Raw genomic sequence first — 26,460 nt, forward strand, 5'->3', positions numbered from 1 at the left:
AAATCCACCCGGAAATGACCTTTTTTATTCAATTAAAAATACACTTATTACTTTACAATAATATATAATTAATTTGGAAACTTAATAATAAAACTCTAGTAGAAGGTTAATAAGAAACATTACTTCTCATGGCTTTAATAATGGGCAAGGTTCACACCAAATAAAGCCGGCAGTGTCAGGTGATATTTGTTCAGCCATTGGTTGTTTTTCAAGTCTGAGTTACCATAGTTACTATTTTTTTTCGCTGTGACTCATATTGTTACAGTAGGGTCTTTAAACTATGTTGAATTCAGCTGTCACACAAAGGCATGATTATTCCCAGCCAGAAGGCTGTATCCAAAAAAGAAAAAGTTCCGCTAGGAAAGTGTTGGCTCTCTGCCCGAGAGCCATCAGCATTTCCTAAACTTCTGACATTTAATCAGTTGTAATGTCAAGCACACAATGGTGTCCTGCTAAATTGTACTTCTGTTCAGTACATGAAAATAATGAGAGGGTTTAAGAATCAAGTGTGGAATGCTACTGAACTCTCTGATCAATACTTGGCAGTGTGATATCCGTTCCCTTACAACCCCCCTCGACTCCCTTCCCCCTTCATGCTGCATAAGCTACATATTATGTAACTGCCAAAATTAAAGGGACATAATCTAAAGAAACCATATTTTAGTATTGTGGGAATGATGCTAGATAAATATCTTGACTACTGGGAGATGAGTCCTCAAGACAGTGGTGGATTTAAACTATTAATGATGTAACATATGCCTGAACTACGCTTTCCCACACACATATGCGCCCCCAGAATCTAGATAGAGGATGTATTAAGAAATCTAAGAAACCCAGGGCCCGATTCAGACCCATTCGTTCAGGTCTGAATTCAGCCCCTTTACTGATGGGAGCGTAACTAGTGTCACACTTGCTGAGACGTTTGCTCCAGGAGGGGTGGCAGCAGGGGAACGCTCATCGATTTATGGGCGTTCCCATAAAAATGCTGGATGTTCCCCTGGGAACGCAGGCATTTTGATGACTGCTTGAGGCGGGCGGCTGACCTCACATGACGTCAACGCTCACCCCGAATTCAGAGATCAGCGGCCATCTGAAAAGTAAGTATTGACTTTTCAGACCGACCATCAAGATTTCTCCTCCCTTGGGCCGCATGCAAGGGGATGTGTAAGCGTACACATACACCCGCATGCGGGGATTCGAGCAGCGGCTCTTCGGTCAGGTGGCGGGCAGCTTTTTCCTGTTCACTAGACTGCAAGATACGCAGACTAGTGAACATTTTGAATCAGGACCCCAATTTTTTAATTGAATAACAAATAGCTATGGCTTCAGTAGAACGGGACTTAATTAAGCTGCCTTTGTGTGTGTATATACACTACATAGAAACTTATTTGTGATAAGGTAGAAAAGATGAAAATGCTTAATCGTGATGTGGAAAACTAATGTCTTATAATCCCGGGAAGAGTGACAGAAAAAATATTTGCATATCAGTTAAACAACCCAACCAGCCTCAAAAAGATTGTACAACATCAAATAAATATATAGCTTGTTGAAAGTGACTATTAACAACGGTAGGATGAACAGAGGAATGCTGGTAATGCAGATTGAATGATTATGATTGGATTAATCTTTTTTTCTTTCCATCCTGGTTATGTTTGACCAGACATGTCTAGGAGTAATTATATTATAGATGCCTTCAGGAGTATGAAGCAGCTTATTTTTCTTTCACTGGCTGATGATTGAGATATTATAATTACTTATGCATGGTATCTATATGTTTATACCCTTTATATAACTGGCAAGTAGAGGATTTAGATGGAATACAATAAAGTGCTAAGACCGCAGTCAAACGCACCATAAAAAATGTTTTATGAGCCCATGTGTATCTCACCAAGTAATATAAACTATGGCTGCTTGCCCAAAAAGTTGTTGTTACTATGCAGGAAAGGGGGAATAGCTATGGGACAATTTTTGTTTTCATCATTCTGGGGGCATGACCAAAACATGGCTGGTCTTCCTTCAGAGCATTTGACCACACTGTCAGCTAACAGTGACCGGGAGCCAGGCACTGTACTATGTTTCAGTGCAGCACCCGGCTCCTGGTCACTGCAGGGAAGTTGGCATATTGGTGTCATCCCTTCAGGTGGCATTGATGATGATTATGATATGGACAACTTAGAGTTTTGTATGCATATTAAGATACATCTTTTTATGTGGCTGGCTAAGCCCCACCATCTTCTGTTTCCACCACACTGATTCAGAGCTGCACGCGTTGCCTAGGTTCACATGACTGAACAATCATTTGTGTTCACAGATACACAGCCGCAAGCCATTGTCAGATGGGGAAACTTAAACTTCCATAGGGTTGGTGCAGTTTTTGGTGGTGCGACCGATGGTGGCATATAAGGATGCACCAATTGGTATTACAGCATGTATGGGCACATTCAGCTGCACAGTTGGATCTCATATGGTTGTAGTATGTAGCTATGGGTGACTGCTTTTGCTATAAGCTTAGAGTTTAAAGTGCAAAATAAATGGATTAAGCAATCCACATTAAGCTAATATTGTTCAGAGGTTAGGAAATTAAATCAAAGGCCTATTAGGCATCAAGACTCATTAGAAGGTTAGCATCATAATGATTCTTAATTGTAGTCAAAACATTTTGATATTAGCATGAGAGCTTCTCCCCCAAACTAAGAAAACTGCAACCTCTTGTCATGTTTAAGCCCCAAATTTAAAATGGCAATGATTTTCATAGCAAAGTACACCACTTCATAAATCCCATGGTCTATATGCACATTTATAAAGTAAAATATATGTTTTAACTTTCTGTCAATATTTTCTTGATTAAGAAATTCGTTTTAATTGTGCCATAATATGTTTTAAACATATTTAGTGCTTTCAAGCATTAGTTAACCTGCATTCTATTTTTGGGTAAGTATTTCATATTGCAGACAATGGGTGACATTTAATAAGATGCGATTTTATTGCATTTTCAGAAATGGCACCATATCGCACTTTTTAAAATCGCATTTGTTGCCTGAATTTGCATATTTAATGAGATGCAGGGTAATGTCACAGCCAGGGGGGGGACTTTTTATATAAGTCCCCCCCGGCCAAAGCATTCACCCCCTGACTGGTCAGCATGGGCCCGGGGCTGTCCCCGATGCCCCTGGGCTGTGGGTATCAAGCTGATAAATGGAGAACCACAAGTCCCAGCATGCAGGGCTCTAAAGTGCCCGCTGGGACTTGAAGCCCCACAGCAGTACAAATAGTTAAATAGACACACACACCAGATAAATAAAACTTTATTACATAGGAAGCCCATTCATACAGATACTTACCTATGTTGATAGTAGTTCGTTCCCCATGTCCAGAAGAATCCATTTGGGGTACCTGTTGAAAGAAAACATACTCACCAGCTGTTTTGTCAGCTTCTCCGGGTCTCCGCTATCGCTGAACATGCACAGGGACGTTTGTTTACATCTGGGGCTCCACCAACAGACTGGTAGTTAGGCCCGCCCACCAGCCATTTCCCCGATCATGATTGGCAATGTGATTTACTGGGTTATTTTCCAACATTCTGTCTCTCACAGTTGAAGTGTACCTATGATGGAAATTACAGACCTCTCATCTTTTTAAGTGGGCCAACTTGCACAATCGGTGGCTGTCCAAATACTTTTTTGCCTGACTGCATGATATGGGAGTTGGGGAAAAAATGTTAGGGTATGTCACCAGTATGGCGGCCATATTGTTGCCAATCTTGGAAGCAAACTCTAATTTTTTAATAGGGGAGGTTACTTTGTGACCTATCAAACAGCTGCAGAATTTCATAAGAAAAGCAATAGTTTTCTTTGTTTTGAAGTATCTCTATTCATTTTAAACTTTTAACTGAGTTTTCTTTTGTAGGTAGTGACAATAATAACAATGACACAAACAGAACAAGTTTAGATTGTCTTAATATCTGATGAATGAAGCACATGTGCTATTGCAAATTATTTCAATGATTTCCTTACTCGTCTTCTTTGTAATGCGGTTATGGACTACCCTGTATATCACATTAATCAGCACAGTTTCTCTTTGTGCCTTTTGCGATTAAGATGCATTTCCATATAAAAACAAAATGCTAGAGGTTTCTCACGTGACCTGGTGTAACAAGAGGAGCTGTTTGACGTGATTCCGACAAAGATGTATGAGGACAACTGAGTAGTTTTGTGCAGGATTTATTTCTACATTTATGGAATTGATCTTAAACAATGAGTCTTTTATATTGGACAAATTTTTGCTAAATTGTTTGTTTGTTTCTTACATACTCTACTGTTACTAGGGTGTGCCGTTTTTATGAGCGTTTACCTGATTATAAGATTATTCCTCTTCTAATTACATCACCACTATGCTGTTCATTTCCAGTATATTCATTCCCTCAAGTGCTTTTCAGGACTGCATGAAAACGTGTGACCTTGATTAGAGCAGCATGGGCAAAATATACATTTTAGTGGGTTCCTGAAACTAGATCAGCTGATGATCTATGATTTCAATGGGTCCTTTATGTGACCTTCAAATGCTGAAGAAAGGATAGGTTTAGGAAGAAATCTATCCTGAAAGTGTTCTGGGTGTCTGTTGCGCCATACATTGTGTCTACCAAGTGTACAGTTTTTGTTTCATTTTATAAATGGCATCCAAATAGGATGGACTAAAATGTTTGCTTAGGTGAATAGTAATGCTGAGTACACACTTGTACAATCTGCATGAGATCCAGATGCGATTACAATTTAGACTATCTGCATACAATTTAGACTACATAGTGCAGATCTGCACTATATAGACAGGGCAGCCAAGACTTTCTGGCTGAGATATGGGAGCGCGCATCTTGAACGCATCTGGATCGCTTGGGATAAAACCCATACAATCTGCATGAGATCCAGATGAGATTTTGACTATATAGTCAAAATCTCATCTGGATCTCATGCAGATTGCACAAGTGTGTACACACCATAAGTTCTAAGGGGAGGGGGGGGCACAGGGTTAATGCCTTCCTTATTTGGGTATGCAAATGGTAACAAGGACATCTCATCTGAGGACGTAAACCAAGGATTTAGTCACAAAAGTGATGCAGCTTTTAGTCCACATGATCCTTATTCGATGTATGGTTAACGATATTGAGTGTACACACTAGACGAGAAAGTAAGAGATATTGCTCAGAAGGGCCCTTTACTTTCTTGTCTAGGGACCCAATTATTATGTAATATTTGTGGCTAATTCCTGGAAAACGGGTTAGCAGCAAATAATAAGTATCAACTGAATGTATCACGGAGGGAGTGCAACAGGAATCTCCGATCCCTGCCGCTATACCTTCTGCCCCACCGCCATAGAGATCCCGCCAAGATTAAATTGCATATGCGATCCTGTAATAAATGGGCCCCATAGTGTGTATGGGGCTTAACCCATTTTCAGCTCTTATTACTAAATGCACTTATTCCTGATAGCAGAAATAATTTCCTTTACGAGGGATAGGCATTTGTATACTCATTCCATAGATTCCATGTGCTTCATTTGAAACCTATCATTATATCATTGCAGAGACATATTCCTAAACAAAATTCTTTCATATATATTCTTATATAATCATTTCATTGCAGATCACCAATTACAGTGTTGTTGTTTTTTCATGGTATTTACTGTGTTTCTAGGAAACGTCAAGGCATTACATGCAATTTTTGATTATTTACCTACCCTTTTATTGAAGGTGTTAAAGCATCGGTCCTCAAGTACCCCCAAGAGTGTACGTTTTCCAGGTCTCCTCACAGAATCATAAATTAAATAGTTATCTCCACCTATGGATCTTGTAATATTTGTCAGGGAGCAGTGAGTGCACCTGTGCTTCTGCTGGGTTGGGGCTACTTGAGGACCGAGGTTGGGAACCACTGTGCTATAGGATCCAGAAGGGCACTCTATTGTTGGACTTTCCAGTAATGATGTCTGTATTACACACTGTGAAGTAACATCTGTTTGAGTCCCCTAATGTTCTACAAGGGGACCTCTTGTTTTAAGGAATAATAGCTCCCATTTAAACATGAGAAATGTACAGCGTGTTGTCCTTAGGTCAAATAACAAAAAATACTAATCACAATTTTAAAGTGGTCTTACTTTATATTACATTGGGCTAACATTTACTAAAGCCTTAAGTCTAAATACAAAAACACTTGATCTGAATAATAAGGATTAAACTACAATAAAATGTTATCAGATCTGCCTCCACCTAAGTTTAGTTCCAGGGCTGAGTCTGAGGAAGTATTCAGGGGCAGACTGATAACCCTTTTAGACACAAAAATGAAATTACCGGGTGCAGCAGTTCTACCCAGAATTTTGTGAATAACACAGGTCCTTTTTCTGTGTGAAAGGGCACACCTGGGTCGTAAATCCCTTGTCTCTGACCCTGGAATTGACCAGGGTCGAGGACATGGGATTTATGACCCGGGTTGACCCTTTCACACAGAAGAAATACCTGTGTTATTCAGCAAATTACCAGTTAGAATTTTTCAACACGGTAATTTGTTCTTCTGTGTGAAGGGGGGTCAGGCTGTTCTCTGCAAAATGACCCGGCATTAGAAATTCCGTATATTTGCCGGGATTTTCTAACTTTTCTGTCTCAATGGGGTATTATTAAGCTTAGTGAACTGATAAAGTAGAAGGTAATAACACACCAGCCATTCAGCTCCTAACTATCAAGTTACAGGCATGGTTTGAAAAATGACAGGAGCTGACTGGCTGCTGCGTTATCACAAGATACTTTATTACTTAACCAGGCTTAATAAATCTGGCCTTCAATTATTCAACAAATGTACAATTTCCCAAATTTAGTAATCAAGTCTTCCTCTTAGTTGCAACCGATATCCATAGATATTAATTAAAGGAAAATAATCCTTAGTTGGGAAACCAAGCTAAATGTCCGTTGTAGTAATACTAAAACATGAAACTCAAATACTTCTTAAAATCCTTTGATGACCGTTTAACAAGATGTGCTCACACAGTGTTACCAAAACAATGTAGTTCTTCACAATAACACAGTAGCTTCTTTATCCAAACAAATATATTGTCCTGGGAGCCGGTTCTTACCGCTACCCGATTGATGTACAATCTTTCATGTCTGTCATTGAGGATTATTACGACCCAGCTAAAGTAGCTTGTGTATGGCAATTAATGTCCAATGAGCTTCAAATAACAAAGTATTACAGTAACTCAATTTCCCATTGAAAGAAATTAATGTGCGAAATGCATTTCATCATTTAAAAAACTATTGCAGCTATTCTACCCTGGCTGCAGGAATGGATAGTGAGGTGTTTTAATTGACTATAAGGCCTGATCCTAGTTGTACACTATGCCAGTATTTACACAGTTAAGTGGTTATTGCACAACCGCATATGCTCCATGGTTGTGCTGCGCATGCACCAAGATACTGTACCTTAGCGATGTCGATAGCAGATGATATCTGCACAAAGTGATTGACAGCCAGGGAGCTTTGGTGTTTTATACAAATGCAGGTATGTCCTGACCATTATTGGGCTTCAACTGTGATTCGCCAGCCTCTTGGTTGGATCAGCCATTCCTAGTGTCTGTAGACTCATGGAGTCTGCATGATCTGTATGCGATCCTCTCTTACCAAAGAGACTTATATTCAGTTACAGGATAATAATCTTAAATTGTACCCTGTTTAAAAGAACCTTGAGCTAGTCTTTTTTTTTCTTAAAAAATCATGCCTATCTCTATTATTATTATTATTATTATTATTATTATTATTATTACTGTTTATTTATATGGATCCTCAAAGGTTCTGCAGCACCAAACAGAATACATAAATGCACAAAAACAAGAAAACATTGACTTGATTTAGTAAAAGTACATGGTAAATAAAGATATACAATAAAGGGTGAATTTTCGTAGCATAACCAGCAGAAAAGGGGGTGGAGGTTGGTGGATTGCAGAAGAAGGGTAGATAGGAGCAATAAACCACTGTATAAAAACAATGATATTTATTAATGCCATCTGCTTAATAAACACAGGTCATCGCATATAAAAGATTGGTATCGTATATACAGCAATTTAATTATAAAGTGAATATAGGTTGTAGAAAATAAACTGATATGTACACTTTTTTAGCCAATAATTGCAGTCTTAGTAGATAAAACAATGTCTTCACCTAATTGGTGGTTTAAATTCCTGAGACCTATGGGTCCAACCTAAACGGCACAAACCCAAGTGGGATCTGTTGGTGTATTAGGTCTAATAATTATTCCTTATTTCTCACCCAATAGTGGGAGTTTCCATATCATTACATCATTACATATCTATACTTACCAATAAAGATTATAGGATTCCCCATTTTTTATAACTGGGATATTCATCCCCATCGCACAATCTCTCAAAATCAACTGTACGAGGAGTGCATTCATCTTTCAGCTTCTTTTTTTCTTTTGTGTCCTAATAATTATTAATGGATATAGACCACTAAGTGTCAGGATGCAGGTGAAGGTCCCTTTAAAAGTACAGCCCAGTGTACTGTTCATGGCATGGCACTTTTCTCTGCCTGGGCTCTCTATAGTAGTTGGGAGCACTGTGCTATCCTGCTTCTTTGGGTCCAGATCCTAGCGGTATTAAGCTGGCTGGGTGAGGTCTTAGGTTGCAGAATCGCCACTTCTACCTTTTACATGCAGCAGCTTCCATGGTAAAAGGAACTATCAATGCAAGGTTCCTCCAATATTTCTCCCATGAGGGGCTTCATTGGGGATAAATAGAGTTGCATCAGGGAGCAGAACACTGAAATATGTGTAAGGATGGCAGTGAGTTACTGTAGGGTTAGGTGTTACAAACAAATATGCATAATTCTGATAAATGTACGCTGTTGCTTGAAGAATAAACTAGCAGACGCAGAATAATGAAGACAAATAGGTGTATTTTGTTAGACAGAAGGAGGCCAAGAAGGTAATCAGATGTGCAAAAGCCCAGGCTGAGTAGAAATTGGCCCAGTCAATGGGTAAAGGGGGGGGGGGGGACTTTTTTAGGTATATAAGTGAAAGGAGAAAACTAAAAGTGGAGTAATATGACTAAAGACAGAGAGTGGAAGTCTTCTTGAGGGAGACAATGTAATAGCAGATCATATTAATGACTATTTCTGCTCAGTATTCACTGCTGAAAGAGAGAGGAAGGGGCCACAGTTAAGTTGCAAGTATATTCAGAAAAATGAGGGAGAAAAGGTACTGTAAATTTACAGAGGAGAAAATCCTAACAGAACTTTCAAAACTGAAAGTGGATAAATCAATGGGGCCAGATGGGATACATCCAAGGATACTAAAAGAGCTTAAAGGGGAACTGGGTAAAACCATTAACAGAATTATTTAACCAGTCATTAGCTACTGGAGTAATCCCAGAGGACTGGAAAATAGTGAATGTAGTCCCACTGCACAAAAGTGGAAGCAAGGAAGAGGTAAACTAGTGTTCATTCTAGCACCCGCCAACTTTGAAAACCCATGCAGTTCCTCTTCCCTGCCTCTGGTGTCGCTGTCTGCTGTGGTGTCTTAGATCTGTGGGCTCCCTGTACGGGATAAGGGCTGCCCGTCCCCGCATCACCAGTGCATTTACATGGGTATGACAGCATTTCCATGGGATGCCTCTGAAACCCCGGTGTTACAATGGACGCAGCCCCTTGTCCCTCCCATACCCCACCCCCCCCACTGCCAGGTGCAAACAGGCCGAATAAGCAATTTTTCGTGCTCGCTCGCACCAAACAGCTGCACGTGCACAGAAAAGCGCATGCGCAGTCGGGAAACATCGCTCCATTGTGCGAATAGGCAGGGAAACGATTGGTCCAGAATAAGGTCCTTAATCTGACTCTGTTCTCCAGATTTGTATTTATGACTGTCATACTACTAGAATTAACCACAATTGAGTACATTTATTAGGAGATCTACAAACATACAACAAATGCTTGGCAGACAAAAACTCACTTTTTTGAATGAGCAGAACAATAAAGCCTAGTGCTCTTATGGAGCTTGACAAAAAGGTGGAAAGCTGAAGAAGGGATCTAATAACCAGACATATCATAGAGGAAACTAGTTGGATCCATTTTAGTAAGCGTTGCATTGGTTGCCATTTGCCAGTAAATGGAATGTAACACACACACTTTTCATCTTACTCTACATTTATTTGGCTGTATTGAGCAGAATCCCGTTTAAAATCTCATCCTCCAAGTTAACAAACTTTGAAAAACAACCAAATAACTGTACTATTGTTACCTTCTTTTACAATTTATATGGCATTTAAGGCCTAATAAATAAAATTAGGTAGCAGTTATGTGTTTTATAATTCGACAGATATTTTAGGCCTTTAAGATTAGTGCCTTAGATTTTTTTTTCTGGTTGTCTGGCTTATGAAGAAAGAGGTCTGCTTGTTTGACAAACACTGAGGGTGAAATTTAATAGGATGAGTGTTTCAGAAAGTGAGAGATGTGGTAAGAAATCTCCAGCAATCATTTCCACTGCAAAACCAGTTTGATTTTGAAGTGTAAATGAGTGCCACTTAAAAAAAAAAAAATTAGGATTTCTTACTAAATCTCTCACTTTCTGAATCTCTCATCCTATTAAATTTCCCCCTGAATTTCATATATTACTTAGCAGTATTGCTCTAATTTGTCTTTAAAAAGTGATTTGATCAATAAGTTTTATAATTTTCTTCAATTAGTATTATGTAATTATATTTCACCTTTGGCCTGTGATCCTCTGCTTTAACAAACTTTATTTAAAATTGAAAAATACAAAATCTGTATAAAGCCCCCCATACACGGTCCGTTAATCGGATCCGTTGTGTGCTTAAACAGCACACAACGGATCGCATCCCTAGTGCATGCAGTGTGCATGCACTGCGATCCGATCCGATCTATAGCTAGTACAAAAAGTATGTGCAGAACATACTTTTTGTACCGTACTATGTGATGCGCGGGAGCGCGCATCGCATAGTACAGAACGGAGCCATACACAACGGACCGTGTATGGGCTCCTTTAATGAATGATAAATCATAATACAAGTTATTTTGTGTCAAGGGGAGCAGTCAGGTCTGTATGCAGTAAGCGTGGTGTGCAAAAGTAGCTGGTATGTGTGACCACGTGATGGGATGATTGCGTTATCGTGGCCCCACCTACACCATACAATGTAAAGATTTCCAGCGTTGAGACGAAGTGGGGTCATGAGTGCGCAGATCCTATCATAATACATCTGGGTGGCTCTAGGTAGCTTCTGGGAGGCTTCACTACTCTTCTGGGCATCAGACCTGCTACATATTCGGGACCCACCTGAAACTACTGGAATAGCATGCCTGTTCTTTAAAAAAAATATAATTATGAACCATAGAAATACAGAGTACGTTATACATTATTACACAAATATTCTACTGCAGGTCAGTTAAACAGTAAAGTGTTACCGAGTTCCTCACACCATGCCCAGTATAGTTATTTGTAACACTTCACAAATCTTTAGGATAGTGTCTGGTTGGAATTTATTTTATTCAAAACGATGATTGTGCAGGCATATGAGTTACCGTGACTTAATACTCCTGCCCGCATTTTATGTTCCAACCAATCGACATGTTGCCTTTCTGCACAACAAGTGCTGTTTCTCAAACTCTGCCTAGCTTCCAGAGCACCTCCCTCCTAACATGGCTACCTTCAGTAGAGGAGTAGGAGAATGGTATTGGCTAAATCCCCTTCAGTTTATGATGTCATCAATCATTGGGATCAGTAATCTACACCGAGCGATACAGAGCAAGCCACCAACCCTGTATGATGGCGAGCCCACGAGCGTACAATTTTCTGCTGTTTGGTGTCCAGGTAACAGGATAAACCCAGATTTGGGACAAAATAACAGTGCTTTAAGGACAAGAAAGCGCACTTCCATACCCCTTAATGTCACATCCGGGTACATTAAATGAAGGAGTTATAGACATAATCGCAAGAGAATGCCAGACCTATGGTTCAAATGTAAATCATATACATTATACAGTATATGTCATGTATTATTTAGCTCTGTAATATTCATACTTTGCTATATATAGGGGGGTATTTAATCCTGGGTCACGACTGTCGATCTGGCCCGACAGCCATTACCCTGGCCTGTTTTCATTTTGTTCGACCGCAGATCGCCTGGCGCGATTCAATGTCCTACTTCGAGATCGGCGAAAAGGGGCCGTGGATTGTCGATATTCGGCCACGATTGTGACAATTCACGGCCAAAATCGACAAAACGGGCCCGACTGCTTTTAAAGTTGGGCCCATTCTGTCGATCTGCCTCTTCAATGCTGTCGGGAAAGACAGCATTGAATAGGCATTCACCGCTATTTCCGCCGTCGTAAATAGTGGCCCAGATTGAATACCCCCCTTAGTCTAATTGAAACTTCAGTGGTCCTTCTTCAACTTGCAGTCTGTGTCCCTGCCACTGAGCGAGTCCTCCAGCAGTGCATCTCTCCCTACCGCTCCCCCACACACACACACACACACACACACACAGCGCCGCTTATCTTTGCCCGCAGCCTGACTAGTTGCTGCTCATCACCCCTCCTCAGCGTATCTCCTTACTGCCTAATTAAACCCTCCCTCTGGCCTTATATGCCCTCATCCCACCAAATTTTTTAATCTTGAACTAAAGATATTCTCCAAGTAAGTATATTAATGGTACAGGAGAGAGAAACGTATAGTGTAGTACATTCCAACTAATGAAAATTATTTCTTAATAGCTTGTGAACTCAAACTACAAATCGATGCATAAAGGAAAGTCTACAAACTAAGGAGGACACCATAAAGTCCAACCATATATAACATTTAATCTCCACTCTGTTTAAGCACACAAAAGGGGGTTTCTTTTTATGTTTACATTTTGATATTATTGTTTCTGGGTGAAAATTGGATACACTCAGGCCACATCTTTAAAATTTCCAGGAGCAACAATTTGATCATAGGCAGGGGTTAAAGTGGGAGGGAAAGGGGTGGAACGAAATTCTACCGCCTGGAATGGTAATGTTGAACTAGTTTAATCTCCAACTTGGGCCTGCACATTCATTCTAACAGAAAAGCATTCTAGTTTTCAAGAGGGTGCCAAACCATGTACCACTGGCCCTGGCTCTGCCAAATGTGGGAGGGGAGTGGTGGAATTAGGTAGCAAATGAGTTCCACCGCCTCTTTAGGACCAGTTTAAGTCCTGATCATACTGTAGTCCCGATCTAAATGCGTTTCTACATGCAATTTAAGTGAGATTTTGGAAATGGTCAGCAGGAATAGCTGTTTTCCCTTTTGGAGTTGGTATGTAGTTTTAGGTTTAAAACATTTTCTAACCTTCATGGTTATATTTTTTATTTGATAAATACAGCTTAGGTATTTAATTTGAAGAGTTTATTTTTACTTTTTCTTTCGCTACTGCCACTAATCACTTGGGTCCTTCGCATGAGATACACAATATTACAAGAAGCGAAGTAGAGAGTTCATGACTCTCTTCCTTTGTTGCTCATGCAGAATATCACAAGTCTGCATATTTACACAGGTTCTCATACCCTAAGCTTCAGCAGAACAGTCAGTCTATTGTAGCACAGTTGACCTCCATACCCCAGTTGTTCTACCATTGAATTTTGGTAGCAATTGTAACATATATTTCTGTTTCAGAGAAGATTTATTATTTGAAGGATCAGAAAGAGCTAGGCCTGTCTATTGATCAATAAGCTTCATAAATATCCATAGAATATTAGATTAGATTCCCTTTAGCAGGCCTTTCCCAGGAGACGTTCCTGCCGGTTCTGTGCTCTCCGCATCTTCTGTTTCGGCAGCATCAGAGCAGGATGAATAAGCCCTTAAGCTATGTAAACAGAAAATCCTGGAAAATGTAAGATCCGGGCTCAGCAGCTCCATATTCACAGTGTCGGTGCTTGGGAATATTTATATGAAAAGCACCATCAGAAAGGGATATTGTCACCATCTGTGTTATAAGTGTCACTGGCAATCATTGACTACAGTGACAAAGAAAGGAAAGCCTGTAGTTTGCTAGCTGGCAGTGGGTAAACTCTGTAGGGCCCTGTTTATTTTACTATACCCTGTTTCTATTGTTTACATAATTATCATTGGCAATATTTTACCCACACTATTTCCTTCACCCCTTAATAGTTTTGTGGCATTGTAACACATTTTAGCATTTTTCCAAGTACTGATTAAATGGCAGTGGGTGTTGCTTTGATCCATTTGCATCCCCTGTGCGTTCGCAAGGCTGTGAATATGCAGCCTTGCAAATCAACCAGAATAACCCCCAATATCTCTTTGTTATGGTATCAACATTGTAGTTATGTTTTAATAGATGGGGCCATTTTAGTACCATTTAAAAATAGTCTGTTAGGGTTCGACTCAATTACACTGACCCTTACAGATTGTGCGAGTACGTGCGGCTGTATGCCACAGATATGGTAGCTCTGGACCTGCTGAAGTTTGCTCGCAGCCCCTGTGCAATGTTGCAGTGCACAGAATCCTGAAATTGGCTTGGTAGCTTTATTAACATTCATAGGGGTGAATTTACTAAAGTCGTGGTTTGTCATCTGGTTCAGTCCTAATTATGAGTCTATTCATTAGGGTTAAACTGTGGTTATTGTACTCTGCTTCCTAGAGATATTCCTAGATCCTAGATCTCTCTCTTATCTTATTTAGATTGTTACCTGTTGATCATTTGCTTGTCATGTTGTTATCTGGGTTAAGTCATAAAAAGACAGTATAATTGTTTTCCTCGTTCAGACCGTTTTGGGACATAGTATCCATTAGGAATATCAAACGTGTCTCCTGTTTGAGTAGTTCTTTGTCCCAGTCCTCTTTTCGTATTCCCATTTCCACCTTTAGCATCCCAAATGCTTTCAAGCCATTAGCATTTTCCTGATGGTATCGCATGAAATGTTTGGCGACTGGTGTTAGGGTCTTGAATTTAGTTTGATCTCTTTTGGCATTCTTAATGCTGAGGAGGTGTTCGGACAATCTTGTTCTCCTATATAATGTTTACCACAATTCCTAATTATTTTATTATTGTTAGCAGACTTATGCTGCTCATGTATAATGGGAGAATGAGGGCAATTACCCTTCTCCATATGCCTAGGTCGGGGTATTGGGGAAATTCAACAAGTTGGAAATTCTTGATTTCTCTGATTCCTGGCAACAAATTGGGATCAGTGAGTGTGGGATTTTTTAACATGCAGGAATGATCAGATTTTCCGGCGGAAAGCCAATCATTCATGTCTGATGATCTGTTTGCTGATTACTGGTTGGATTGATGTCAGCAAACAGGAAATCATGGCTCTGAATTTTGCCCGCATTACTGTTCCTAGAAAATTGCATTTCTCAATCTTTAGGGTTTTTTAAGTTTACAGAATAATCTGTATATTCCATTAATCAAGATTGTGTCACTTCCTTTCCCTCCTCCTCTCTTCCCCATATCCTAATCTTTATAATTTCCCAGCTTAATTTCCCAGCCTTCCCTAGTTCACCCTTATACCATCTGACAAGCTCCATCAACCAAGATGATCTAGAACCAATACAGGTTTTTTTATAGTCTGAAATGTTTTCATTTTGTAGGCTGTTTACAGCGTTCCATGCTGATCATGTGCCTGTTTGCATTGTCCAGAAATAAAAATATTATGTGCGTGTATCTCCTAATCACAACCTGCAACTCATGGGTGTCTTGTATTGTGCGCTGTACTCAGTCTTGGGAGCAGATCTAGGGAACAAATGTAGCTCTTTCCTATCTCTCACTACTAGTATTTTGAATGGCTCAGCCTTGCTTTAAACTCACTTCTCTTTTAATCAGTTATGTTACAATTTCCACTGATACTCTGGCATCTCTGGGCACTGTTCCATCAGTCTTAGGTTAATATTTAATTGTAAAGGGAATGTAACCTCAGAAATGTTGTTTGCTAATGTGGTTAGGACAGGGAAATGCATATCTCAGACAGTTTGTTTTCCCTCTGTGAAAGTTATGAGCAAACTGAGGAGCATTTGTCTGTTCTCCCTCTGCCTGCTTGATGTCATGCATCCAGTATGGGTTTGGAACGACGAATCATTTAAATGGTCCAATGTGTACGCTTTATCATGATGTCAATGGGCGTTGGTGCTGGTCGTTGGTCTCTTTTGAACCTGCAGGAACATTTGTGAATAGTTGAAGCAGCATACTCGCGGATGTGAGCAATGATGATATATTCTACAAGATTGCATAGTGTATATGCTATATATCATCAAGTTGTCTAATGTGTATCCACCTTAAAGCCCAGTACACACTAGGCAATATAATGGTTAATATCACTCCTTTTGTCACTTCTGAACGATACCGTTCGTTATATTGCCCAGTGTGTATGCTCTGCCCAACTGCTGATGCGCATGTCGCCTACCGGCATCGGCAAAAGTGTATGCATTTTCTGCTACCGCCGATATCAGCATATAGTGTACACAGGGCTTAAGGAAGGGACACATATGAATTACACAGATGCCATGGCTGGCTGATGTAAACGCACCATTTCACAGAACCTGTGTAATTCATGTGGTCTTTGTTAATGGAATGTTTTTCCACATGCCTGCATGCTTTGACACTCAGACTCTGAGTGAAAAGGAGTCCAAAAAATTGCAACCTGTCTGACAAACACCCCCCCCCCAACCTACCTCCTCTTCACCCTGTAAACATTAAATATAAGCAGCCCAATGTCAATTACACTGATTAAAATTGCCAATTGCAGAGAATCTGACTGTAGTCGCACCCACGTCTGGAAGAAGTCAGTCAATGCACGTGGTGCATGGGACAACCGGTCACGGCCCGTATGGCAAACTCCACATGTTGGTTTTTTTTTTTTTTTGTGTGTGCCAATCCAGTAGAAAATAACCAAGGTTTAGCTGTAGACCAATTGCATCTCTGGATTAAACAAAATATATATGATACAAAAATACAAAGGGAAAAGAAATAAAAAATATTATGATCCCTTCCTAAATATGCAAGCTATTGAAGAACCTTTTAAGCATTTACTTTAGACTAATAAAATATTTAAAATGATGATAAAATGTTATGCAAATAATATCTGTATAACTAAGTTCTGATGTCATTTCTTATAACTGGGGGAGCTCTGATGTCATCATGTCTTTAAATATCTTTATAATCTATAATGTGGGGTGCATTGTCCCCTTTATGTCATACTGAATTGCATGCGAGATTACACTATGGAACTCACTTTGACATAAAATAATATCAACCAATTCTTAAGCTGAAGTGAAGCAATGTATGCTCTGCACCAGCTCACCAAGCGACATTTCCCTGTCCCTTCACATGTAACGGAACCAAAAAATGTCTCCTCTCTGGGCGATCTCATGGCCATTATACTGTGGGAGAGCGCACAGTGTATGTTTCCGATATCTGCAGGGTCTGAGGGCGCTTAGGTGAAATGCCTGCCGCTGTCTGTCTGATGTATATGCCCTGTATACTGTTAGCATGCTTTCCATCTATCTCTCTCCTTTGCAAACCGGAAAAGCCTGTCCTTAACAATGAGGACCTGTCACAGATGTACAGTATGTAAACAAATGACAAGTTAAACATTTGAGTACATCTTGTGATTGACGATGATTTGCTCCCAGACAGGAACTCGGCTGCATTGAACTAACTTCATCCATGTAGTTTGATGTTCTGTTTCTGAGACCTCCTCGATAGCCCAAACATTTAAAATTGGTAACAATAAAAAAAAAATTGCAAAAATTACTATTCTGATTTTCTTGAAGACATAAACAACTGAAAATGCTAGTGAGACGTATGTATTATTTTATTAAATCTGAATAGGAAACATTTTCCCATGGTCCCACGCTGACCTCTCCTAGTACCACTCTTAAAGATTCAGATCAACAGTTTTAAAACCGCAGATTTTCTTTCCTGAGAAATGGAACAATTGTTTTCCTTAGAGATAAAGGCCCAGATGTATCAAGCTTCAAAAAGTGATAAAATGGAGATTGATAAACAGCGAACCAATCGGTTTCTAACTGCCATATTACAGGCTGAGTTTAAGAAATGACAGTAAGGAGTTGATTCACTCTTCACTTGATCACTTTTTGAAGCTTGATGCTTCTGGCCCAATGTTTATATTGCATAAAGGGGATCATAATCTTTATGTTCTACAAATACTTTGTATGTCAGATCTTTCATTACAAATATGTACTGAGCATCTTACTGAACATGTGAAAGGCAAATAAATGTGACTTATTGTAACTTTGTTTTGTCACAATCAAAAATAAATGATTTTAATGATTTTTCTTTAAAGCGCATCTCCTACATTATCTGGATCACAAACAATGTCTAGGTAGATCGTCAACTGGCAATGCACTGGGTTGACATTAATAAAAGGTCAACACAAGTAAGACGAGTTTTTTTAAGGATTTTTGCCTTTTTTTTGGGTCATGTTTCAAGATCAACGTTGACTCCGACTGGGAACGCTAAAGTGTCCCGAAGCATGGTGAGCAAAGCTAGCCATGCAAGGGTACGTGCTACAATAATTAGGGGTCTACATTTACCCCAAAAACCCTGATAAACGCATGTGAGCTTTTCATGTGTCGGTCCTTTGTCAATGTCGGCCAATTGCACATTGACTTACTGATGGTCTACCTAGACATTCTCTATGAGCTAATCCACACCCATTTACTACTGGGGTTTTTTTTCCACTTGTACACATATTTTAGGACACCAGCATAACCAGTAAAGCCTGATGCCGAGCTGAATTCCAGTCGGCCATTATTGATCCAAAATGTGTGTATTTGCATATATGCCAAGCCATACGTTATATATCCAGATCTACAGATATGGTTTCACTTGCACCAACCTTACCCACAGTGCAAAAGAGCTGTCTAACCAGGAGTAATTCTAAGTATAGTATGTTCAGTTCCTGTTGATACCCCCCCACTTGAACTTTGGCTATGTGCAAATGCCCTGTTACCAGTTACGTTCCTACTGACTGACATATTAATGCATGTCTGGGCATACAAGGCAGTGTGTGCACTGCGGGGCTGTGGTAGGAGAAAATCCAGGCAAATGTAGAAACTGGCACTTGAACTGAACAGTACTTGATGCTTTACATGTAACAAGTAGTGGCAATATTCAACTTATTTATGTTGTTCGAGTTGAAATGATAACATTTCCAGTTTAGCCAGTCTGTATAGCGTCCTTCAATCTTTGCATAGAACTAAGCAGCTTTGAGGAGTACCTTTTGAACTTCTCCCAGCTACACAATGTAGCTTCATTCCTTAAAACTGAGCAAGTTACGTATAAACTGGGTGCTCGGATTTAAATGGCATATAATTCTATCACACTGAGCAAGCAGACAGGGGTTACCCAAACAGAGCTGGTATGTTTATATTCACTGTATGAGAAAATAATCACTTATCCCAAATCCCGTTTTATCTCTCCCACTCTCCAGAATGCTTACACTGCGACAGTCATTAATGGCACTCCGTTATGCACATCTGCCAGAGAAGCCTACGGACTCATGGTGAAGAACCCACCGTGTATCACATTACTGAAATGTTCTGGAGTATTCCTGATTTTTCTAGGAAAGGTGAAGTATTTTCGCTCTCTCAATTTGCTACTCAATGTGTACATTTTTTGACAAAAGTAATATAGCAAGGTATTTAATTTCAATCCACCTGAGCTGATAACTCTAGGTGACCCTTCAAAAAATATTAGTCTGGAGACCCACATCGTACACAGAAGTCAGAGAAATTGTAGGACACAGAAATTTGTTATACCGTAGTATGGTTGTATTTTAAAGGGATTATCTCACCTTAATGCTAAGTATTGGTGGCCATACACAGATCCGACTTGTCTGATGGATGCACAAGTTGGACCTTTCCTTTACTTTGAACTCCCCCAGCAGCTCCCCTTCTGACTTGGCACCCGATGTGCCATTTTTACATGCAATTTATCGCATGTAAAAGAACACCGACAGAGCTGCCGGGGGAGTTCTAAGGAAACAAATGGCCCAATTCTGATGGTCCGATTGCAATTGATCTTGTGTGCTGCACATAAGATCTCTTGTATCCGATCCGATGTGCATTGGATCTAATCTGTTGTCAAACACTGGCGGCAGGGAGAGAGGGATGACGGGGGGAGCATTGAGCAGCATAGCTGCATTCCAACACAGTAGAAATAGGCTGTGCTGCACAGTCTATATTTGTCTTTGTCTTAATCTACTCTTGGACTTCCCTGTTCATTTATGATTGTCCGCACCTATGGTGAAACACCTTTCTTATAAAGTAACTGGTTCAACACAGGTGATTAAAATGATAAATTAAGGGAAGTCCAGGAACAGAGCATACTGTTCCTCCTGGAATGGGTCATGTTAGGAGGTATGTGATAGATTTTTATCATATCTATATATATGTCTAGTGTCCGTCAGTCTCTGAAACACTGCCATATGCTGGCAGAGAGTGAAACTACATCTCTTTCTCGCACATGTACAAACACAGAAGGTAGCAGACTAGCTTTCAAAGCTTTTGGTTAGAGCGGGCTTACTAGTTACCTTATGTCTTTCAAGAAAATCTGTGAAATTTACTAATTATATTTTCCCATTATAGTGTCAAGAATGTTTTCAAACTCCAGCCCTTGCGTAGAATACCTTGTAAAAAGTTGTTTTTTTTCTTCTATACGCTCTAGGTTTTTGTTGTATGTTTTACAGTATTTGGAGGACTTATGGCTTTCAACTATCATCGGGAATTACACGTGTGGGCCATACCATTGCTCTTGGTGGCTTTCTTTGCTTTTTTGGTTGCCCACAGCTTCTTGTCCTTGTTTGAAAGCGTTGTGCACAGCCTGCTCTTGTGTTACACAGTAGACATCGAGACAAATGATGGCTCTTCTGAGAAACCATATTTCATGGACCAAGATCTCATGGTGAGTAATGATTAGTGCAGAGGTTCTCAAACATGGTCCTCAAGGCACCCTAACAGTCCCGGGTTAAAGTATATCCAAACTTGGCCACAGGTGAATTAAATAGTGCCTCAGTCAGTTTGATCTAACCATCTGTGCTTAGCCATGGATACTTTTAAAACCTGGACTGCTGGTGTGCTTTGAGAACCGCACCTCTGGATCAGTGCATTTTATTTTGTATTTATGGAAACTAGCCTTTGCATCAGCAAACTTTTTTTTTTTGTGTGTGTTTCATCTAAATATGTAATTACATTAATTTAATGCAAGTAATTGTTGAATATATATATATATATATATATATATATATATATATATATATAATTTTTTTTTTTTTTTTATTATGAAAAAGTTCTAACAGTCTTTAAACAGCAGGTAGTGCTTTTTATTTTTGGTGGATGCCTCCCCTACTTTCTGTTTTGTAGTTAATGGAAAAAAAATATATAAATTTGAGGAGAATCAGACCAGATAAAATACCAGCTGTAGGACTTCATTTACAATATATATATATATATATATATTCTGAAGTAGTTCTCATGCTTCACATAAATAAGTTCTCAGGAAAATGTTTATTAAGAAAACAGTTCTACACAACTAAGAATATGAATGTTTCCTGCAGGCATTAATACATCAAAACAGCAATGATCCCGATCGGTTAAAGAATGGGGCAGTTCCAAATGGGGAAGAAGGGACCGAACTTCGCCCGATAGCGAGGGCAGACTAAACCTATACCATGGCATCACCTGTCAGTAACTAAAGCACGAAATCATGAATAGGAGCATTGGAAACGTGACAGTGTGTGAGCAGCGGACCTGCTCAACAACGGTGCAGTGCATTGAAGAAGCTACTGCTCTCATGGGCGTGGGTCATTGGATCCGTGGGTCATTGGATCCGTGGATGGATATTTACATGATACAGAGTCTCAGATTGAAAGACTTCATTCAGGGTGCACTTCGGAGCACTTCCTAAAGCACGTCAGACAGTACCCACCAGGATTTATATTACAGAGTGAGCTTTTTACAGAGATATTTTATTTTTATTTACAGCAATATTTTATTATACAAGAGCTTTAAGCCTCCTATACACTAGGTAACGTCTAATGCAGTTCATTCTCGGAGTGTCTAATCGTGCAAACTACATAGTCTGAAATGGAATTGTTTCTCCTAGGGAATATGATGTTTTATTATCAATTTATGTACACACCAGGCAACATTGCCATTTGCATTTTATACAAAATAGTAAAGAATTCAGCTTCGAAGGCTTAACAAAAAAAAGAAAGTGTTCTGTGATGTTTTTTTCTTTTTAAAGTATAGTATTAATGCTTTACAGTAATATTGTTTGAGTTCTACAGAGAGATTGTGAATCCTCAACAGCCCTGGTCACTGGGTAAGACTGACTATGCACCCAAAGATTTATTGTCCAATATGGCTGTGGTGATACATTATCAATGACGATTGATAATTTGCTCCCAACCACCAAAAACAAAACAAAACAAAACAAAAATGGTCACTTAAACAAATTGGTTACAGCCACTTGATTTTTAAAGAAAACCATAAAAGAGAATGATAGATGTAGAAGTAGATTGGACCTCGAATTTTCTCTTTCCCAATTTTTCCCCCCCATGATGTTTATTTCCATGTAGTGTTCTAGATTAACACACAGATCTTTATATGTGCATTTCCAAAAACAGAGAAGCTGGCATATAAAAGGAAAATAATGCACACAACTAGATGCATGCAGAAAAAGGGACCATAGCACACAATCTATATATAATTATACTACACACCCTGTAAATGACATACATTGTTATCCTGCTTGGATGCAGGAAGGGAGCCCCATAAAATCACAAATGGTGGTATGCACGATTGTCAATGTCACTAATGGGGGTGGAGCTCTCAGGAACAATGGTGGCCATCAATGTCACTAACCTGCGGCTTTGCTGGGCTTCCCCCAAACTCTCCATTTAATGTGAATAGAGGACGCGTGCATAAAGCCACAGCACTCAAAGGCTGTTTTAGTACAGCGTGAAGACATGCACCTAGTTATTGGAATAATGCAGCTGGAGCATTATTCATCAGGGTTCAGAGACCCTTTTTACTGAAGCATGTAGATAAGCAAACCACCTCACAGCAGCTCATACATCTTCCATTAGTACAGGCTTGCCAGGCTCCTGCAAAACCCTTACAGACCAACATATATCAAAGAGTATTGTTGTCAATTCTGAGGTAGATTCATCTGTATATAAACCTGCTGTATTTACAAGAGAACATTCCTGACATGCCAGGAATTCATTAACTTACGATGACATTGGATAAGCCTGAACTCCATGTTATAGGTTATTCAACAGCCTCCACCTGCAACACAAATCTTATGGTTGTGTACGTGTGGAGTTTCTTTTCTATATTGTAGCTGGAAAGAGCATTGTGCCCATTCTCCTGCAGAGGCTGTGCTGGTGTCATTCAGTCAGTACTTTTACTTCTCAAATACCTTTGGCACAAGTGATAAGGAGAAACCGCCTCTTCCAACAGACCATAAAAGCTTTCTCCTGGGCTGAAATCTTCAACTCCCACCTACAGAGAAGCCTCCAAAAGGTTTAGTGGTGGTGAGAAGCATATGGCCACACCATTGTCCCCTAGATGTGCAGCACACAGACCTACAGGGGGAAGGCAGCAGCTAAGTGCTCTATTAAACCAATGGGCAGAAGTCAGTTATATATTTAATGGTTTTGACACTCAGGGGTAGATTTATTAAGCTCGGTGAAGTGATAGTCTGGTTTTTATCACCGGCCAATCAGCTCCTATCTGTCATTTTTCAAACCAAGCCTGTAACTTCAGTTAGGAGCTGATTGGCCGGTGATAAAAACCAGACACTTTGGGCCTTATTCTGCTTGGTGCGGTAATTTCCAAATTCTTTCGGAGGGCACTTTTTAGCCGTCTGCGTAGGCAACGCTATGCGCATGTGCCACGCATGGTCTCCGTACTCGTTCTAACTAATACCGTACAGAAATGTCCACCGAATTGACTCTGGAAATATGGGCATTTTTGGGCGTCATTCGGACTTACACAAGGGCGTGGTTTCAAAGTGGGAAAAACTGGGCGTAAATATGGGCGTACACGAGGGAGTGCACGAACTCTGGTAGGCGTGCATTTGGACAGCACACCGACTGCAAACGAAACCAACACGCAAGAAATATGCGGTCTTCATAAGCAAGTTTCACTTTGCGGAGAACACTTGTTCTTGTGCTAGGCATTCAGTTCGCCCAATTAGTACGCCCGCACCTGAAGCACTGTCAGCTTAACACAATACAATCCACTCCTCTACTCATTAATTACACTCTTTTCATTGCTTCAATTGGAAGCATTGCTGCCTAAAGGGACCATTACTTAAAGGGGTAACAATGATTGAATAGCACTTCACATGATGTAAGGGTTAATGCAAAGTGGTAGTAATGTGTTTAAGTATCAAATAGGATTTAATTGATTACAATCCCTCTTTTATGAGGTAGCCTAATTGCCTAAGTGTGTCATGTGACAGATTTATGAGTTCAGATAATAGTCGTGAGTTTTGTGGAAATACACCACATTGGTGCGTACGGCCAGGTTCCCGTCCGTTCTGAAGCTGTAAGACCGTGCAGAATCTTTGTGTGGCCACCGCACACGCACGGTTTGGATGTTGTCCAAAAACATACCCTCTTCTTAGAGAGCGAGTCCGTCCGAATGCGGAGGACCTGTGGGCGTTTGTTCTTACAATGTCCGCACAGCGTGGCGTGCGGTCCGCTCCAAAAGAATTCGGAAAGTTACGCACCAACCAGAATAACCTCCTTTATCACTTCACCGAGCTTAATAAATCTGCCCCTCAGACTTCTATTTTAACTTTGCAACAGGTGAGTGAGGAGGTGGCGTGGAGGGGAAGGAGAGGTAAGTGCTGCTTTGGCTGTCAAGAGCCACAAAATGAAGGCAACTGAGACATGAGTTGTGTCTGACCCCCTAACTTCACTCCTGTGCATCATTCAATGTGTTGTGAATGTTTCTTCTTCACCGTTTAGGAAACATGGACACTAGAGAACATTACACCTTACATTTCCAGGTTCAAGTGCTGAAATCTGCAGGCCTCTCCTAAAAGATTGATTACATGTTTCTCCAAGAGCCAGAATGCAGATTATCTCCATAACCCACCCATTAATTTCTACCCCATGACATACCAGTAAGGGTGGTTAAATACCCAGCAGTCCACTGACAGACGACTGCACTCCCAGCATAGGAGAACCCTTCACTTCTAATACAGTTTGCATTGATTTACAATTAATATAATTAAACTGGAGAATCAGAATAAAGCTACAAGGACATTAAAGTTACTGTTAACGGCACAGGGTAAATGTGTTCATTATACAGTCTCTTTAGAGGCATTGTACATTCCAAACCTCAATTCATTTATGCAATCATGTAATTAGTCTTTTCAGAAGCCTTCAAATTCAATTAGAAATGGGAGCTGTTGCTCAAACTACAAGATCTTGTAACAAAAGGACAAACTGCAAATACTATTCTAAATATAATAAATCTACATCTTTGCAGGTGCTGGCAATTCCATCGCCAGCGGCCGGATACTGGCAGGAGCACTTGCACATCTCCTGGCTACAGAGCCTGCCGAGGGTCCCCGCGCTCATCCTTATTGCCGGCGCTCGCCAGTGAAAGTGATATGGCGGGCGCTGGGCAAAGATGTAGCCTGCTACATCTTTATAGGTGTTTAAAACTCAGGCACCAAAGGTCCCAACCCAGTCCACAGCGGTGTGCTTTGCCGATGTTATTTCTGGTGCCATCCCCCAAAAGCAGTTTTTAGTTTCTGCACTTTGTAGCAGCCACAAGCTCCGATCTCTAGAGCTAGAATATGCATTACCATATCTGTAAGCCAATCAGAATTGAGTAGCAGCTCTACAGACTAAAAGGCCAGATGTACTAAGCTTCAAAAGTGATAAAATGGAGAATGATAAACAACCATCCAATCAGCTCCTTCCTGCCATTTTTCAAACAGTTAGTGACATGGCAGGTAGGAGCTGATTGGCTGGCTGTTTATCACTCTCCATTTTATCACTTTTGAAGCTTACTACATCTGGCCCCACAACAGAGTTGGGGACTGCTACTGCATTCTGTTTGGCCTACAGAGATGGTAGCAGAGCAGTAAGATCTATAGACTAATCCGAGCTGGTGGCTAATAGCAGCACTGCCATCTGAATACACCAAACACATTAGAAGCCACCAACTCTAGTTGGCCTATAGCACTAGCAGCAGCATTGCCACCATCTCCACAGCCTAATCAGAACGCAATAACAATTTCATTTGCTTGATAAAGCCATTTAGGTTTATCTACATCATGTTACTGTATTTCTCCTGTAAGAAAAAGGATTGGTTAGTAATGCAGTCTAAAAAACAACGTAAACCAAAACAAAAAAGGACACTGAAACGAGTT

General features: G+C 40.1%; 1 protein-coding gene across 1 annotated transcript in view; it reads left to right on the forward strand.

The window, feature by feature from the left end:
* SLC44A3 (solute carrier family 44 member 3) overlaps positions 1-22,273 on the forward strand; it is a 114,246-nt gene extending 91,973 nt beyond the window's left edge. Inside the window, exons 14-16 of the mRNA XM_083157051.1 lie at positions 19,493-19,630; positions 20,728-20,964; positions 21,617-22,273. Of these exons, the coding sequence (XP_083013177.1) occupies positions 19,493-19,630; positions 20,728-20,964; positions 21,617-21,721 (480 nt within the window). The 3' untranslated portion in view covers positions 21,722-22,273. The remainder of the gene's footprint in view (positions 1-19,492; positions 19,631-20,727; positions 20,965-21,616) is intronic.
* Positions 22,274-26,460: the final 4,187 nt, after the last annotated feature.

This window comes from Crinia signifera, chromosome 8 (genome assembly GCF_055691185.1).
Source record: "Crinia signifera chromosome 8, ASM5569118v1, whole genome shotgun sequence".
In the NCBI taxonomy this organism is placed as follows: Eukaryota; Metazoa; Chordata; class Amphibia; order Anura; family Myobatrachidae; genus Crinia; species Crinia signifera.